The 16711-nt window shown below is 41.4% G+C and overlaps 1 protein-coding gene across 1 annotated transcript in view; it reads right to left on the bottom strand.

The window, feature by feature from the left end:
- Positions 1 to 16711, bottom strand: part of MAP2K4 (mitogen-activated protein kinase kinase 4) — a 77757-nt gene that overhangs the window by 47338 nt on the left and 13708 nt on the right. The window contains exon 3 of the mRNA XM_068976847.1: positions 1169 to 1271. Coding sequence (XP_068832948.1) covers positions 1169 to 1271 — 103 coding nt within the window. The remainder of the gene's footprint in view (positions 1 to 1168; positions 1272 to 16711) is intronic.

Here is a 16711-nt window from a genome sequence, read left to right as displayed (position 1 = left end):
AAGGTAACAGGTGTAAGCCTAAGAGCATACCCACACATATATTGCTTCCTTCTAGGTACTGATGCTTTAAACATGTTTTCAGCATTCCTACTGCAAGACGCTCTTCTACCAATGTGTGAAGTGAGGTGAAGTGAAGTCGCTCAGTCGTGTCCGACTCTTTGCGACCCCATGGACTGTAGCCCACCAGGCTCCTCTGTCCATGGGATTCTCCAGGCAAGAATACTGGAGTGGGTTGCCATTGTAACTGTGCAAATACTGTGCATGCCAAATTTCAAACGAATACAGCAATAAATGAGCCCCTTTAGGAAGAATAAACGTATTTGTAGTCTAATAAAGTCTGAATGCAAACTGTTGAGGAATTATTACAAAGCTATAAAATAATGGATCTGACAGTTTTTTAACTGTGTCTTCCACCACTTGCTTTATAGTTCTCAATACTAGAAATGGGTGGAATTTTTTTCTTTCTGGACATGAGTAGAAGTGTAAACCTGCTGGCTCTGACCCTTCATGTTCCTGCCAGGTTTGAGGAGAAGACACTATTATTTAACACATCACTCCACTTCGATTCAAAGGTTTCTGTAAAATATTATTGTAATAAGATTGTTTTAAATTAACCAATGTATTTTTAACACTTTTCAGTGAAGTGCTATTAATATAACGTCATGTCTATTTTTCAGGTTTTAAAGAGTCACTAACACCTGCACAGTGACATGCACAAGCTCCTTCCATTCACTGTGACGCGGAAACCCGACGGGCACTAGGTATGTTCAGAACGGGAGCCGGCTTTGCCACCTCGTGAGTGGGGGTGATTTGTGCACATCTCCAGAGGAGCGTTAAGCCTTCTGAATACTACTCACAACTCAACTGGAAATCCAGGAGGAGGGGTATTAACAATACTCTCAGTGTTCAATGAGAGAAATTAAAACACTATAAAAGTATCTCAATCTTCAGCTCTTTCCTTCAAGTAAAACTTTAGAAAGGAAAATTGTGTTTGCCTACTTCAGACTACAGGATCAACAGCTTTTCTAAGTCCAAATAGCAATATTTCAAATGGCCCATAAAATAAGAGAAATAACAACCCCTCGACTTGCAAAAATTGATAAAATAACAATAACTTTAAAACCTTTGCTTGAGTTGAGCCTTTTATTTGATTACCAGGAATACTCACATGTGTGGGTTTTGAACTCCTGCAGGATTGGGATTCAGAGTAAACCTTGCTGTAGATTTGAAAGGTGGATTTGCAAAATTCAACTTCAGTGCTTTGCGTTTACCTAAGAAATAACAAATAAAAAGTAAAAGTTTCAAGTACTATAAAACAGGTAGGATTCTGAGGGCATAAGAAATTCACACCAAGTCGTAGGAAATTTTGCTTTAACATATAGTTAACGTAATATTTTGAGAGGTGGCAAAGAATTTCTCAGAATTAAGAAAAAGTAAATAAAAATGATCCAACGTTGTTACTAACCACAAATTGCTCACTGTCTCCAAAAGAACAGAAAACAGCACTCCGTGCTTTCAGTTTATATTGTTCAGAGGTGCTAAGGCTTTTGCGTGTAAAAATACCACTATAAAAATCATTCTCCTCGGCAGATATATTGAAAAATACTAAAATATCAGCACCTTTCCAGTGTTACAGTTTAATTCTTTAGTTTAATAAAAATCATTTCCCCTCAAATGTAATATGAACAACTGACTGAAGAATATGAAGCATTTCACAACCATGATGCTAAAAACATCATGGAACAGTCAATTTCAAGTTAATAACACAGCCAAGCCAAACCATCACTTCTCTGGGGCAATTTATTTGGCTTGGGAAGGGAGAAATTATTAATGTTTTATGTTACATTATTTTTTAAAAAGTCCTTTACAGAAAAGCCAGAAAATTCAGAAAAGATAAACAAAAATATATAATATTATATATATACCTATAAGTATATAGGGTTTTAAAAACTTGTATATACACTTAAAAGTCCAATTATCCCAAAATAATCGTTGTCAGTTGCAGACTATTTTCTACACAGAGATATTTTTTTTCCCTCTACAATCAAAATCAGACCACAGTACTGATTTGCAACGTGCTTTAGTCACAGATCATATTTTTGTCTATGTCAATAAATCTTACAAAATCATTAGTGTAGGGGTTTACTATATGGAAATTTTGTAACAGAGTTGGGTTTTTCCTCATTTTAGTACATCTTGGTTGCATGTACATATTAAGGATACATTTTACAACACTCATTTTTCACAATGTATCATACACATATCTACCTATTCCAACAACATCTCTCCCATCCAAACCCCTTCCCGCCTCAGTGGATTCAGAAGAGGGGTTAGAGGGTTCAACCCACTCGGCCCAGGGCTTTGAGGAGACTGGAAGGCTGAGAGCACTGCGCTGGCGGGACAGGACCACAGGGCAGGAGCACGGGGCTCCTATGGGGTTTTAGCAGTGGCTCTCAGGGACATGCCTTGCTACAGGGTAACAGTGGTTCCTAAGGAGCCCATTGTCAGAAATAAGCAGTGTACAATGTGAATTTTCCACAGAAGTTGTCCTATTGGGTGCCTTTTAAAATAATAATAATAATAATAATTTTTAATTTGATTGCAAGTAGAGAAGAGATATTCAAACTATACATGCAAAAGGTGTTTAAAAAGCAAAAAAAAAAAAAACCTTTAAAAAATTAAATAAAGACTTGGAAAATTCTTGCAATATAAAATCAAAAACTAACTATATAAGGACATCACACAAATCAAGAAAAAATACAAAAAAATGGCAAGGGTATGTAAAGTTACACAAAACTGAGAAAAAATTATGAAAAGTACTTAGTGACACCAAAAACAGTTAAAATTTTTGTTCATGTGAAACTGGAAAAGTTTAGAGGTTTTATTTTTGTACACATATATTTATCCTTTTAATGATAATATGGTGATCAGATGACCAGGTAAAAGAATCACTAGCAAAATACACTGTTGGTAGAAGAAAAACCTTTGGGAAGAGGTTCAGCACCAAACAAGCAGCAGCTGTAAATGAGTAAGTTCTTTCATGTCCTACAAACCTGTCTTTAAGGAAGGTTTAAAGGTGGAGGACCATTCGCAGGCCCTGCTAGATTCTGAAATTGTTTGGGACTGTTTGCTCACTCCTTTCTGCCGTCAGTTTCCTCCCTTTTTGAATGAAAATCTCCCTAACGGTTATCCACTGCCTAACCTACCACCATAAATTTTTTGGAAGCAGATAATTCATCATCTAGTTACTGGGTTCACAGATGGAGAAGAAATTGGTGTCATGATGGATCATACTCAAGAGTCTCACCCATACCTGACTGAGATGCTTCCAATGACGAGACCTGGGACTGGTGAGCTGACGATGTCTAAACAAGGTCTGGACTTGAGCTGATTTAGTAATGAGCCAAGACTTCTGGGAAATGTTGAGGAGGGTGAATGTATTTTGCATGTGGGACAGGTGTAATTACATAGGGACCAGAGGCAAATGGTAGTGGGCAGAAAAGGTGGCCCCCAAAATACCGGAATCTATGAATGCTACTTTATATGGCAAATGAAGAACCTGCGTGATCATAAATTTGAATTAGCTCAATGCTTACAAGCTCCCCAAATCAAAGGCTGAACACCACCTGTCATGTGTGTGTTTGAAACTGACTCGTACATCACTCATATTCTCTGCAGGGTGAAAAAGTGATAAAAGATTAAATGCTAAGGACAATAACAGAACATAGAATCACTGTGAAAACTATCCAGAGAAAGACACTAAAACTGGCCCTCTCTGCAAAAGCCCAATTTGACAGGACAGTAGCTAACCTTTGTAGGCAAATAAAACATGTTACTGTAATTAAGACTTACTCAAACTGCACTTTTGAAAATAAATATTTCTATATAATACACACACACGCACAGATTCCTTTTCACACTGCGTTCACATTAAACAAAAATAAATTAGGGTCCTTAAAGGACTTTTACTATATAAATGAACACACACACAAGGAACAGAATGTGACTTAACCTACATAAATGAGATTTAAACACACTCTACTTCAGAAACATCTGCAGCTATCTTAAAAACAGTCCAAGTATATATTTTGATCTTTTACTGACAAAATACACTAAAGAGTTCTATAAAAGTTCAAAGTATCTATAAGCAACAATGACTCAGAGTCTGAGATTGAGTTACATGACCCGTTCTCAACAGTGCACCCCACATTTAAGAGGACAATGAACACCCCAGAAAGGCCATCAAAGGTGAGGTGGATGGTAAGGTAGAAAGAGGCAGCTTCTGTAATACTTTAAGGGCTATTTCTGAATCTCTGTAGGCATGAGCCTTTTTGTTTGCTTGTTTAAGCACCTCTTCCTCTACATTCATTCTCTAAGTAAGAAGCTTTCTTAGTTCTGATCTCTTTTGTCTTTACCTCTCTTTCTCAAAGGCCCCAAAAAACTAAACCCTAAAGGCAACCTGTCACCATGTATTCAGATATTTTGACAAAACTACAAACAAACAGGATATTGGATCAATATGGATTTTTTTTTTCTATTGCCTGCAACAGGCAGAGAGTATAAGGATACTATACTATAGATGGCTAGTGGAGATTTTTAGAAGCTAACAGGGATTAAAATAGCTTTACAAGTAATTTACTATCAAGAAAGACTATAAATCTGTGATTATAATTCTCCCTTTGGTAAGACTGTCACCAAATAATAAATTCCTAACCAATCAACAGAAATAAACAGACCCTCCCCTTTATCTGCAGTAGGATAGAAACAAGGCAGGTCAAACATCTTATTTATATGGAAGGAGTTTCCCATAGAGAAGACTGTCTTTGTATACCTGAAACCCAAGTTCAGTGCCTGATATGGAAAACAGGTTCACATGTTTACTGATCTGGGAATAAATCTGACAGAGAAAGAACCAGACAACAAAAAGCGTGGGTTAAATCAGCTGGAATCAGTTTCTGCTGTCTGCACCCAGGAACCCTGACTGATAAGGAAAACAGTATGTGTCCTCAGCCAGCCATATTCCCAGAGCGCTGCTGTGTCCTTTAGGGCAAGGCTGTCTGACTTTTTTCATGCCATAATTTATATGACAATGAGGACATCTGTTCAATGCAGGGAGAAAATGAGAACCACAGCTGGCCCTGAAGCTGGCCGAGGTGGTTCAGCAGCCTCAAGCCCTACTCAAGCCGATCCAAGGACAGAGGGGTCAACCTTTCTGCATCACCCTTGAAATTCTGGTTTCAAAGTTCTGCCTTAAGAGGATGCCAGTGACATTTACACAACCTTTCCAGTATCATCACTCTACAATTTCTTCCTCACAGTTCTCATGGGAGGAGCATTCCCAAGCATGGGATCTTCAAGAATAATCAGAACAGCGATTCTGAAGCAGGAGGACCTGTCCAAGCATGTCCATACTCACTATGGCCCAGGAGTATCTTTTGCTCTAAATCTGACCACAGAACAATTGCTCTAAATCTGACCTCAGAATATTGCGGCTGAAAGGAAGACATCTTTCAGCTTTCAGATCTCTGAGGTTTCTGCAGCAGACTGGTACAGAAATAGCCACCAATGAACCGCAGCTCCGCGTCCCTGCCGCTCTGCAACGTGACTCTGCTGCTCCTGCCATCACAGGTGGAATCTGTGTCCCCCTCCTGAATCCAGGCAGGCCTGGGACGTGCCCTTGCCGGTTCCACTCTCACCCTCCTGCAGAGTTCCTGAGTCTAAACGGAAAGCAGATCAGTCAAGCTTCCTGGACGATGAAGGAGCACACGGAGCGAGAGGCCTGAAGGCCTGGCCAGTCCAGCTGAGCTGAAGCAGCTCCAGCAGACCAACGAGCTGAACGCAGACATGTGAGTAACAAAGAGAATCATGAACAATTAAACCGTTGCTGTTTCAAGCCACTACTCACATGCCAGAGGAGTGGGCAGAAATGATGGAAAGGTGATCAGAGCAGTCTCTCTGGAGGAAGCACCCTGCCACCACAGGGGACTCCCCAGAACCAAGGCCAGGAGTGGGCAGGAACTTTAACTGCAACAGACAGAGCACTCCTATTGTACTTCAGGAATCCTAGCGGATGACCCACAGTTGTTCAGAGCGCCCACCAAGGAGGGGGGGAAAGAACTGCCTTATATTCTCATTTCTCCCTTGGCTCTGAGTAACCTCATCTGCAAAACAGAAAGAATATCTAGAGTAACTTTTCAAGTTATCTGTAATCACCGGAAAAGAGGAAGACAATTCCAACTACGCAACCTCAAACAACTTCAGAAATGAGGAAATAAAGTGGCAGGCAACAGTTTACTTTCATCCCCTTTCCTGCCTCCATTTCTACCGTGACAAGTGCTCTCTCTTATATCATGAACAAAAGAGAGTGAGAGAGGAAGGACATTGACTTGGAATCAGGAGAAATGGGCAACGTTGTCCATTCTAGGCTCGCGGTCCCAGGCATTCCAATAATTAAATGAGCCACTATCAGCTAACATTATATTGCTTCCTCCTCCTCCAGAATTTGGTACATAAGGGTAAGTGAAGTCACTCAGTCGTGTCCGACTCTTCGCAACCCCATGGACTGTAGCCTATCAGGCTCCTCCGTCCATGGGAGTTTCCAGGCAATAGTGCTGGAGTGGATTGCCATTTCCTTCTCCAGGGGACTTTCCCGACCCAGGAAACGAGCCGGGGTCTCCCGCATTGTTTACTGTGGGAGCCATCAGGGAAGCCCACGTAAGGGTAAGCAACATCCAAAAATCAATAAGATCTCACTTAGAACTCTGAGCTCTCATCAGTAAAACAAAACACTGTCACTCAACCATGCATGTAAGCATTCTGGAAACTGGACTGTGCTGAGTTTAAGAAACCAACAGCCCCTTCATCACATTTTAACCCTTGTGTGTGCAAGATGGATTTGGGGGAAGTCCAATGAAAGAAGTTATGGAGCCAGAGGTACAGAAATGTCACACTTATATGCAAGCCAGTCTGCCAGGCAGAGGGGACAAAAGGACAAAGCAGTGACCTACCCACAAAGACTACTGTCTTTGGTATCCCGCCAAAATGAAAAGGGACTGTGGCGGGAGGAAGTTAAAGGGTAGGGATAGGGAAGAAAAGTACTTTTGCTAGATATTTAAGTGAGCACCAATAAAATACTGATGAAAATAAAGAGAGTTATTTCTGTGGTCTAGTAATCCACACATCTGTAAAACCAAGACTACAAACTGTCCCTTACGTGTCGGAACTGCTGTGGTAAGGCCGGGTGTCAATAACCTGCAAACAAATGTAACTCCTCCAACTAAACTGGCCAAATCCTGATTAGTCCAAACTCCTCAAAAATACCCAGAAAGCCAGCCAATTCAGGAAGGCCCTCCCAGGATCAGCAGTACAGCACACATGTCCAGGCTCTACTAAAACTTACAGGACTTGAGAAGCCTGTCCACACCACTATTCGGACAGAATCTTGGCTTTGGACCTCCACAGACCCAAGTTCTCGGGGTCACCGAGAGGCAAAGAGGGAAGCCTCGGTCTCAACTGCAGAGCCTCAGTTAAAGCCACTGCCTTCTGCAATGACACACCAGGAGAGAGTATGGTGTAAGTCCTTCCCAATCAATGACAGCAAATATCCCCATTAGAAAATTCATAAATGGCACAAACAGGTAATTAACAAAAGAAAGAATACAAATAGAATAGAAATAAGCCATTAACATGAAAAAAATTTTTCAAATTCTTCTAGTCATCCAAAAAAATAAAATTCAATTTTTGCCTTAAATACCACACATAAATAGAGAGCCCTAATATCAAAGTTCACGAAGGTCTGATACGCAGCGGTCCCCAAGGGACTCTACCACAGCTGTACTTTCACAGCTGCGTGTAGTCAGATGGTGTCCCTTACCCACCTCAGCTCCAGCAATGCAGAAACTACTTCGCATGTGCCTCAGTGGCCTAAGAATTACCCCAGACTCATAAATCCTCCACACCTCTTCAGTCAACAGGCGAACACAGGCAAGCGAAAGGACAAACAGTGCACTGCTGTGCATGAATTACTAACAGGCCCAGTTTCCAGAGCGCGACACCTGGAGAACACCTCAAAATGTCCCGATGGCTAAGCCAGTAACTCCATCCCTGAGCATCCGTCCTTCAGCAGGTTAAAGACTACACAAAGAAACTTATCCAAAGAAAGCTATTTGTGGTAGATGAGTTATAAAAATTATGGCACATCCATATTGGGAATACCACACTACCACCAAGAAAACACACCACAAAAGACTACTAACATTAGAACGAACACTAATAGTTTAAGGGCTTTTTTTTCTCCTTTTAATCAGGCAATATGTAATGTGTCTAATAAACTATCATTTTAGTAAAGCACATGTGTATATAATTTATAATACACACTCTCCAGAACATCACTGGTAATTAATTCATAGTGCTAAAATCATCAGTGATTTTTTAATATTTTCTGCTTTTCTGTTTCAGTTTTTCTACACTAAGGGTTTTTTCTTTTCTTTTCGGTTTTATTTATAACCTCCTTGCTCCTGACACCAGAACTTCCTAAAAGCGACCTATCTATTCTCTAAACCTAACCTTGCTGAGGCCGAGAGAACAAGTTAAAAAAAATGGCCTTAAAAATACAAGTATGCAGACTTCTCTGGTGGTCCTATGATTGGGAATCAGCTAAATTAACAATATTTTAATTTCCAAGAGAACAGGAAACACTATCCAAGGCAATCCCCTCCCTCCACAATGCCGAGCTCCGATGGCCGTCCCTAACAGTGGGAATTCCAGCTGCACACCTGCCTTGAAAGTGAGTGAAAGTGAAGACGATCAGTCGTGTCCGACTCTTTGCGACCCGTGGACTGTAGCCCACCAAGCTCCTCCGTCCATGGGATTCTCCAAGCAAGAATACTGGAGTGGGGTGCCATCCAAACGGATGCAGAGCGGCGGCAGCTGTGGCCGTCAGCACACCTCTGCCCCAGCGTGGAGGGAGAGGCAGACGCGCTGAGCACTCTGAGTCCCGCACGTTCTCTCCAGCTTACTGGGCATCTCCTTTATGCCTTCGTCCTTCACAGTCCCCGTACAAAAGGCCTAGCCCACGACACACCTACACTACTTCCCTCCACAGAAAAGCTCGGTGGCCACACGCGCTGCGAACCCTGGTCAGGGAGGGGAATGTTCACGGCACACCAGGCAGTCACAGCTCCCAGCACCTTGTCCAGGCAGCAGAATACTTTAAGCCCACGTAATCCCCCAAACTCAGCCAAATCCACAGGGCATTTTTGTTCTCAAGCCTCAAACGTGTGAACATACCAACAGGGGCCCCATGGAGACAAGTGAGACATAAATGCCATGTTGATCAACTCCAACAAAACTTTCTACGCTGATGGTCAGAGAGCTCCCTTCTCCTGAGATGGGCAGGCCTCCCCATCAGACCCCTCAGGTTTCCCAAAGTCTGAAGTTACTGTCTCAGCATCCACCAACAGCAGTCTGTTAGGATTTCTAGAAAACCATCCACAGTGGTCCTCCTCCTAGTGGGACAAAGCACATAATATGCAAACTTAGGAAAACTGCCAAAAAAAATCACAGGGCTTATTTCAGTTTCCAACACCGTGAGGCCAGGCAGAAGCTTCCACCAGCCTCACTGTGGAGGCAGAGGTGCAGGTGTTCTCACAACGGCATGCCTGAGCTCTAACAGGGAACAAAGTGCCCTCTGGTCTTATATCACATTTATTTTTTTTGCGTGGCAAACCCACAACATCCTATCATCATTTTAACTTCCTACCACCTATAAATGACACAAGCACATTCACCGTATTTTTTAATAATACAGTCAGTAGTTTTCCAATCAGTGCTTCACCCCTTTTGTTACAAGCACCACAGTGCTAAGAAAAGACCAGGTGCATGACACAAAGAAGGCAAAGCAAGGGCCACTGACCTAGAGCTCCAGTGAGTGCTTCCAGGCCACAGGGCTAAGGAGGTGACCATTTCAGCCAACAGCACAACCTCGATGGCAGCTCCTAAAAAACCAGATCTGACTTCTCCTTACAGAGCTTACCTAGAATAATACCATTAGCAGTTCAGTTCAGTTGCTCAGTTGTGTCTGCCTCTTTGCGACCCCATGGACTGCAGCACACCAGGCTTCCCTGTCCCTCACCAACTCCTAGAGCTTGCTCAAACTCATGTCCATCGAGTTGGTGATGCCATCCAACCATCTCATCCTCTGTCATCCCCTTCTCCTCCTGCCTTCAATCTTTTCCAGCATCAGGGTCTTTTCCAATGAGTCATTTCTTTGCATGAGGTGGCCAAAGTATTGGAGCTTCAATATCAGTCCTTCCGATGCATATTCGGGACTTATTTTCTTTAGGATTGACTGGTCTGATTTCCTTGCAGTTCAAGGGACTCTCATGCAACATAGCCACACTTTTGTCAAATGTTAATTTCTTCCTTTATCTAATTTCTTTCCTTATCAACCTAAAATACTAATAAGGATTCCCACACGGTCATAAATAATTAACTCTTCTAAATTAATCCTATAAATTAGCAAGAAGATTAGGATAAAGGAAGCTGTTTCTTTTACAGACAATTTAGCATCACACTGGAGGTACCACTCAGTCCTCAGACAGGACATCTTGATCCTTTTCATAACAGAAAATCAGCTACCCACTGGCCAAAGAAACAGTGCATACCCACTCTTCCTTCCAGGTAACTCCAGATTAGCCTGTCTAGAAACTGTACTGATTCAAAGCTATGCGTCTGCTGTATGCATGCGGTTTTGCTACAGACACTATCTGTGACGTATCAATAATTTTTTAAAAAATGCATGTGATATTTGTCTGAGGCTCCTAGGACAGAGCTCCTACAACCATTAGAATTTCCTAAGTAATAAACATCTTTTATTATTCATGACAAGCCTCCTTCCACTACATCAGGGTTTATGCTAATTAGGTGGAGGGTGGGGAGGGCGTACAGAACTTCAGGATGGGGGGTGCTGGTGTCCAGAAAAACCAGTCAAGTGATCAGAGGGTTTTCAGCCCCACCCACCAACCACCACAGAAGGGAGAGGGTGTGGAGACAGTTCAATCCCCAAAGGTCAACAATTTAATCAGTCATACCTTTGCAATTAAAGTTTCATAAAAACTCCCCAAAATTAGCTCTGAGCTTCCTGGTTGGCAAACACACAGAAGCAATAAAAGGATGATGCACCCAGAGAAGGCAGGGAAGCTATGCCCTCCTCTCTCTCTATCCCTTGCCCTATACCTCTGCTATTTGGCTCTTCCTGAGTTACACACGTTTATAATAAGTTGGTGAACATAAGTGTTTTCCTGAGTTCTGCGAGCTGTTCTAGCACAAGTGAACCCTGGCGGGGGGGGGTGGGGGTGTGGTGCTAAGGGAACCCTGTAACATGCAGTCAGCCAGGGAGAAGTGTGAGCAGCCTGGGCACCCCATTTGCAGCTGGATCTGAAGTCAGGGCCACTTTATGGGGCTGAACCCTTTAACCTGTGAGATGTGATGCTAACCCAAGGCAGACAGTGTCAGAACTGAGTTGCACAGTTGATGTTGGAAGACTGTGTAGGGTCAGAAAATACCTCAGTGTCAAAATGTGAAACGGTGAAAAGTGAGGAATATTAAGATTTTCTAAAGGCAAAAGAAGTTAACGTCAAGAAATAAATCTGTCCTTATTTTCATCAATATTTATAAACTGATATTTTTATGTTACCCAAACCTGTGAGCAAGCCTGCAGCCTGTGCCACCTAAAGCAGAAGGGACGCTATAGCTCAAGGATACTTTCTCTAATTCTAAAATATCATCCATAGTTGGGGGGGGCCAAAAGCCCTACAACATATAACGTTAAACTAGTCCTCAAGAGAATACCTCAGTTATTATATAACAACCCCTTGCTTCTTCAGGGACACAGTCAACATCTGAACAAAAGCATTCTCACACTCAGAACCTACACACTCATATGGATGACTTCTGACCACTGGAAATTAGATTTAGCACTCCGGTGACTTTTCATAATAGCACCTGCGTATCACAGGAACTCAAATATTTCTTGAATAAATGAATAATCCGAGCTCAAGTTTTGATTTAACACCCTTAGGGACAAATAGCTTCACTCAAATGTCTCTGGGGGTTTCATCAGTACTTCCTGATAGACCTAATATGTTGCTTCTTCGGTTCACATTAATCAAACAAAGCATAGCTAAAAGTTAGGTAGGTTCTCTGAAAAAGTTAGTCAGCAAACTTTAACTAAAGAAATGCACCTAACTGATACAACTTCATGACACAAGCATTAGTCATGATGCTTTAAAAAAACAACTGGCATTTATAACTGCCTTCAGTTGTAAGATGTGTGATCATCTTTTATACACTCAACCACCTTTTTGCATTTCAGTGCTGCATTACCCTAGACGTCTGATGGAAGTTTCTCGGGTTTGTCATTCACAGCTGGGCAAGGTCAAAGCCATATCAGACCACCACCACAGGGAGACATTCGTCCTGTAGTTACAAGATGGGTGACTGAACAGGGACAGTGACAGGTAAAAGCTACTTACGAAACTGTCATTAATGAAAGGTGAATAACGACACGTGTTGAACAAGCATAAACCAGTCACTGAGAAGGTGACTGCCAACTGGAACACAGGGTGTTCATGGCTTTTGTGGTTTTTTTTTTTTTTTTAATATCTTGGATGAGAACTCCTATTTCCTTCTATTCTCACCAAACTGACTTTCGATGACTAATCCTGGTTCCCAAGTCCTGGGAAGGGAATGCCTGGAGGAGCTGAGCAGTCTAAGTGCTGAATATCAATTAATGAGCACAGCTGGCATCGGTTCAGGACTGATCTTAATTTGGCACAACTGATCTCACATGCCCACTGGTTCCTCAACTTCACCAAAAAAAATAAAAAAGGACAAGAATTATTATTTGACATGGCTTTTTATTACCTATAGAGATTTAGAGATCTTCAAAAAGTTGAAAAGAACCCTGGTTAGGGAACAGATTAACTCATGTTCCAGGGTAAGAAGAAGAGACAGATGTCCAGTTCTAATTCTCTTAGAGTATAGAAAAGTGCAATTAGGGCTTGTGTACACGCGTGTGCATATAGATGCATGCACCTCACATCCAGCAACACTGGTGCAGTTAAGTCATACATGATCAGTGCAGTAACATGCATTTGACAATATGCCCCAAACACAAACTATTTGTTGGTTGAAGACAGCAACTATTTGCAGAAAACCACAAATGTTTAGAAACTCAAGTTAACCAGTCCCAAATGAAAGAATTAGTCTAGACGAAAACCACTGACGGCGGCCAGAAGCATCAGCTGAAAGGCTGACGGGGAAGTTTACTCCACACGAATCACACTGACAGCACCGAAACCCGCTGATCAGTCCTAAGGAGAGTTGCAACCAGAAATCACGTGCCTCCTGGTGTGATGCAACAAAAAACACACAGCACCACCTATCAAGTGTTCTTGTCCAAAACCTGAAGCTCTGCATGATCAAATCTTCTGGAGCTAACTATCAAGTAACAGGAAATGCAGGGCAACGAGGAACATGTGAAACACTAATTACCAAAGGGATGTAATCAGTCAAGTTCAAAGTGTACAAAATGCTACAAAATACATGACCCAAGTTTTTCAATGAATAAGTGGTGAGGAAAAAGAAGAGAAGATGGAGCTGCTTTAAGGAAATTTAAGAGACATTATCAACCAAATGCAGTGTGGACCTTGTTAAGAGCTCAACTTGGAACAAATCATCTGTGAATAAGGCACCTGTAGGACATTTGAGGAAATCTGAACACTGAGTGGCTGTCTGATAATACTGGTTTACTTAACAGTGTGACAAGACATTGAAGTTATAGGAGTCTAACCCTGATCACTTAGAAGACGTGTGACTGACACATCTGTGGATGAACTAACGATAACCAGAACTTGCTTGACAGTGTTTTAGTAGAGGGAAGCACAACTGCAGTAAAGGTGGCCATAAGTCTGTAATCAGTGATGCTATGTAATGGGTACATGGGGTTTATTATACTATTCTAAGTTGGAAAACGTCTATCATCAAAAGTTTTTTAAAAATTAATGTTCTTTCTCCCACCTCTCGTTACAAGAATGTAGGAGGGACATAAATCTTTTGCTAAAAGCATCAACTGGTTTTCGAGAGCCTGTACGCAAGTCTGTCTTCAAGCAGCGCGTGGCTGCACCTCTCACCGCCACCGTGGTGGAATAGGTCCAGTCACCTGACCTCCTCATCTGTCAGCTGTTCTGCGAACAAGTTACCTCACAATCCCACCCAAAGCACTCCATTCTCTGCATCTGTCGAGGTCAGAAGTTTTCACTGACCATTTCTTCCCTGGTGGTAGATCCCTTCTGTCCCTTCATTTAGAGCCACAAGAAGGAATCCCTCCATTTAATGTTTAGTCAGACTTGATCATTTTCAACTGAAGACCCCTCAAAAGCCATCTGATTTAAAGCATCATTCCTATGAGTGCACACTGCTTTCTTTCAAGAGTCAATAAAATGGTACGGTTTACAGCATGTAACCTGTGACCAGGCCAGCGTCACACAGTCGGCCACTCTGTAGCTGCATGACTTTGGAAAATGCCCTTCACGTTTCTGGGCTTCAGTCTCATCTACGTACCTACTTCATAAGATTGCTGGAAGAAACGGGGTTAATAACGTAGATAATTGAAAGTGATAGAGAAGACTAGGTAAGAGAAATAAAAATCTAAGAACAGGGTTTTGCAAGCACTAAGTGAGAGCTACCTATTGTTATTTAGTTCCACCACGTGGTCTGCCTCTACATGCGCAATTTCTCAAAGAACATAAGCTTCTTCAGAGTAGGGTCAAGACTTAACCCATCTTTAAAGACAGCGGTGCCTCTCACCACTAGTGGCATATACATATTTATTAAATGTTATACTGTGCCGCTATTTATTTAACCTTTTTAAGAGCTTCTCTAAAGAGTAAATATGTATACATTTCATTTTCTTTTCTGAGTAATATTCACTGAATTCTACCTAATGAAAGATGAATACCAACATGGCCCCTGCAAATTTCCTCTGGAACATCGTTTCATCTAGACACTTGTGTCTGGATTTTCAAAGCACTCAAAGTCATGCAGTAAGAATTCAAGTATTTACTGAACCTGGTTTAAAAACCATCACTTAAAAATCATCACTTAAATTTATAAGCTAAATTGAAAGTCACTTTGATTAACTGGAGAATCAGTTGGGAATACTTTCTGGAAACTTCTCACAAAAGTCTTGTCGAATATCCTCTCACTGCTCAGAGTAAAGCTGGACTGGAAGATGAAGGGAGCCTTCCTGCAGTGTGACTTCCTGCAGTGTGGGAGAACCACCCATTTTTTTCTCATTCAAAAACACACATTTCTCCAAATGATTTTTAAGGTGCAATAGGTATTTGAAACCTTTCTTCTTCTAGCAACAAAACCATTTTCAGGAAGAATTAATGTTCCCATCACTCCCAAGACCAGAGATAAGTAGGTAACAGTCCCCTTGGAATGGTAATTGGTTTAAAGGGAACATGTGAAGTTGACTCTGCCAAGACTACAATTCATGGGATTCAATAACTATAAAAATAGTTTCTAAGCAGAAGGGCTTTCCATTGACAGTTTATCAGGGTCGACAAAGATAGTGATAACTAGAATAGATGTTTAGTCCTAAGGACTTGTGGCAAATCCTACAAACATCTCATTTTTCAACTAACTTCAGCATATATGTATATTTAAATAACCCATGTTAACCTACAATCGAAGCAAATGTGGTCATTCTGTTTCTTAGGATGGCTGAGTTTAATAAATTTCAAGTAATAAAATTTTAGTCATTGGGTGTAGATTTTTGCTACATAAAGCGAGAAATTAGAAGTTTAATAATCAAGTGATCTAAGCTCTTAGTTCTAAATGCAGGAGGGCTTGACCCTCTCTGCACTGCTCACCTGTTCTCTACACCCCACCTCCGACAAAGTCAAATACTCTCCTGAGGGAAGCATCATCTTTCACAGAACTTACCAAGTCAGTAAACTTACAAACGACTTCCTCAAACTTCTGGGAAGACTCACAAAACATCCTTTCTCCTCTTCATTGGCTCATTCTTATTATTACCAATTTTAAAACAATCCAGGGTACTTATTCAAAAGAATAGTTTCACAATGAAAGGAAAATCTCTCATTAGGATATCGCCATTTCCCCCCAAATACTGAGCTGTGCAGTGTTATCCAAAGCAATCAATACCTGTAATCTAATTTCTACTATTGACTTCAAGGATAACAGTCAGCTCTGGAACATGAAATTTTCTAAATAAACATCTTGTTGCTATGCAAACATTCTCAAGGAAAACAATTTTTAAAGCCACTGAATCTTTTCAGAGCTACAGAAAGTACAAAACGCAAAGGTACAGAAGCTCAACACCCAGAAGTTGTCTTCAGCCATCAAGAATTCTCCAGAAATACACTGCTGAAGATACACTGCAGCACATGGTGGGGAAAGGGAGCTAAAGTGCTCTTGTGTGAAATTATTTTCCAGATTCCCAACTGCTCTCACTTAGATTGGCACAGGATTCTATTAGGTGTTTTATGAGGAAAATCCCTATGCCCTCAGGTCTTAAAATTCTCATAGAAATAAAAAAAATCAAAATGCGGACACATGGAGGTAAATTTAATACTCACAAAACCATATCTCAAAAACTTTGTTTTGAGCAAATCTCCTGCTC

This window comes from Capricornis sumatraensis, chromosome 8 (assembly GCF_032405125.1).
Source record: "Capricornis sumatraensis isolate serow.1 chromosome 8, serow.2, whole genome shotgun sequence".
In the NCBI taxonomy this organism is placed as follows: domain Eukaryota; kingdom Metazoa; phylum Chordata; class Mammalia; order Artiodactyla; family Bovidae; genus Capricornis; species Capricornis sumatraensis.
This window is presented reverse-complemented; position numbering and strand designations above follow the sequence as displayed.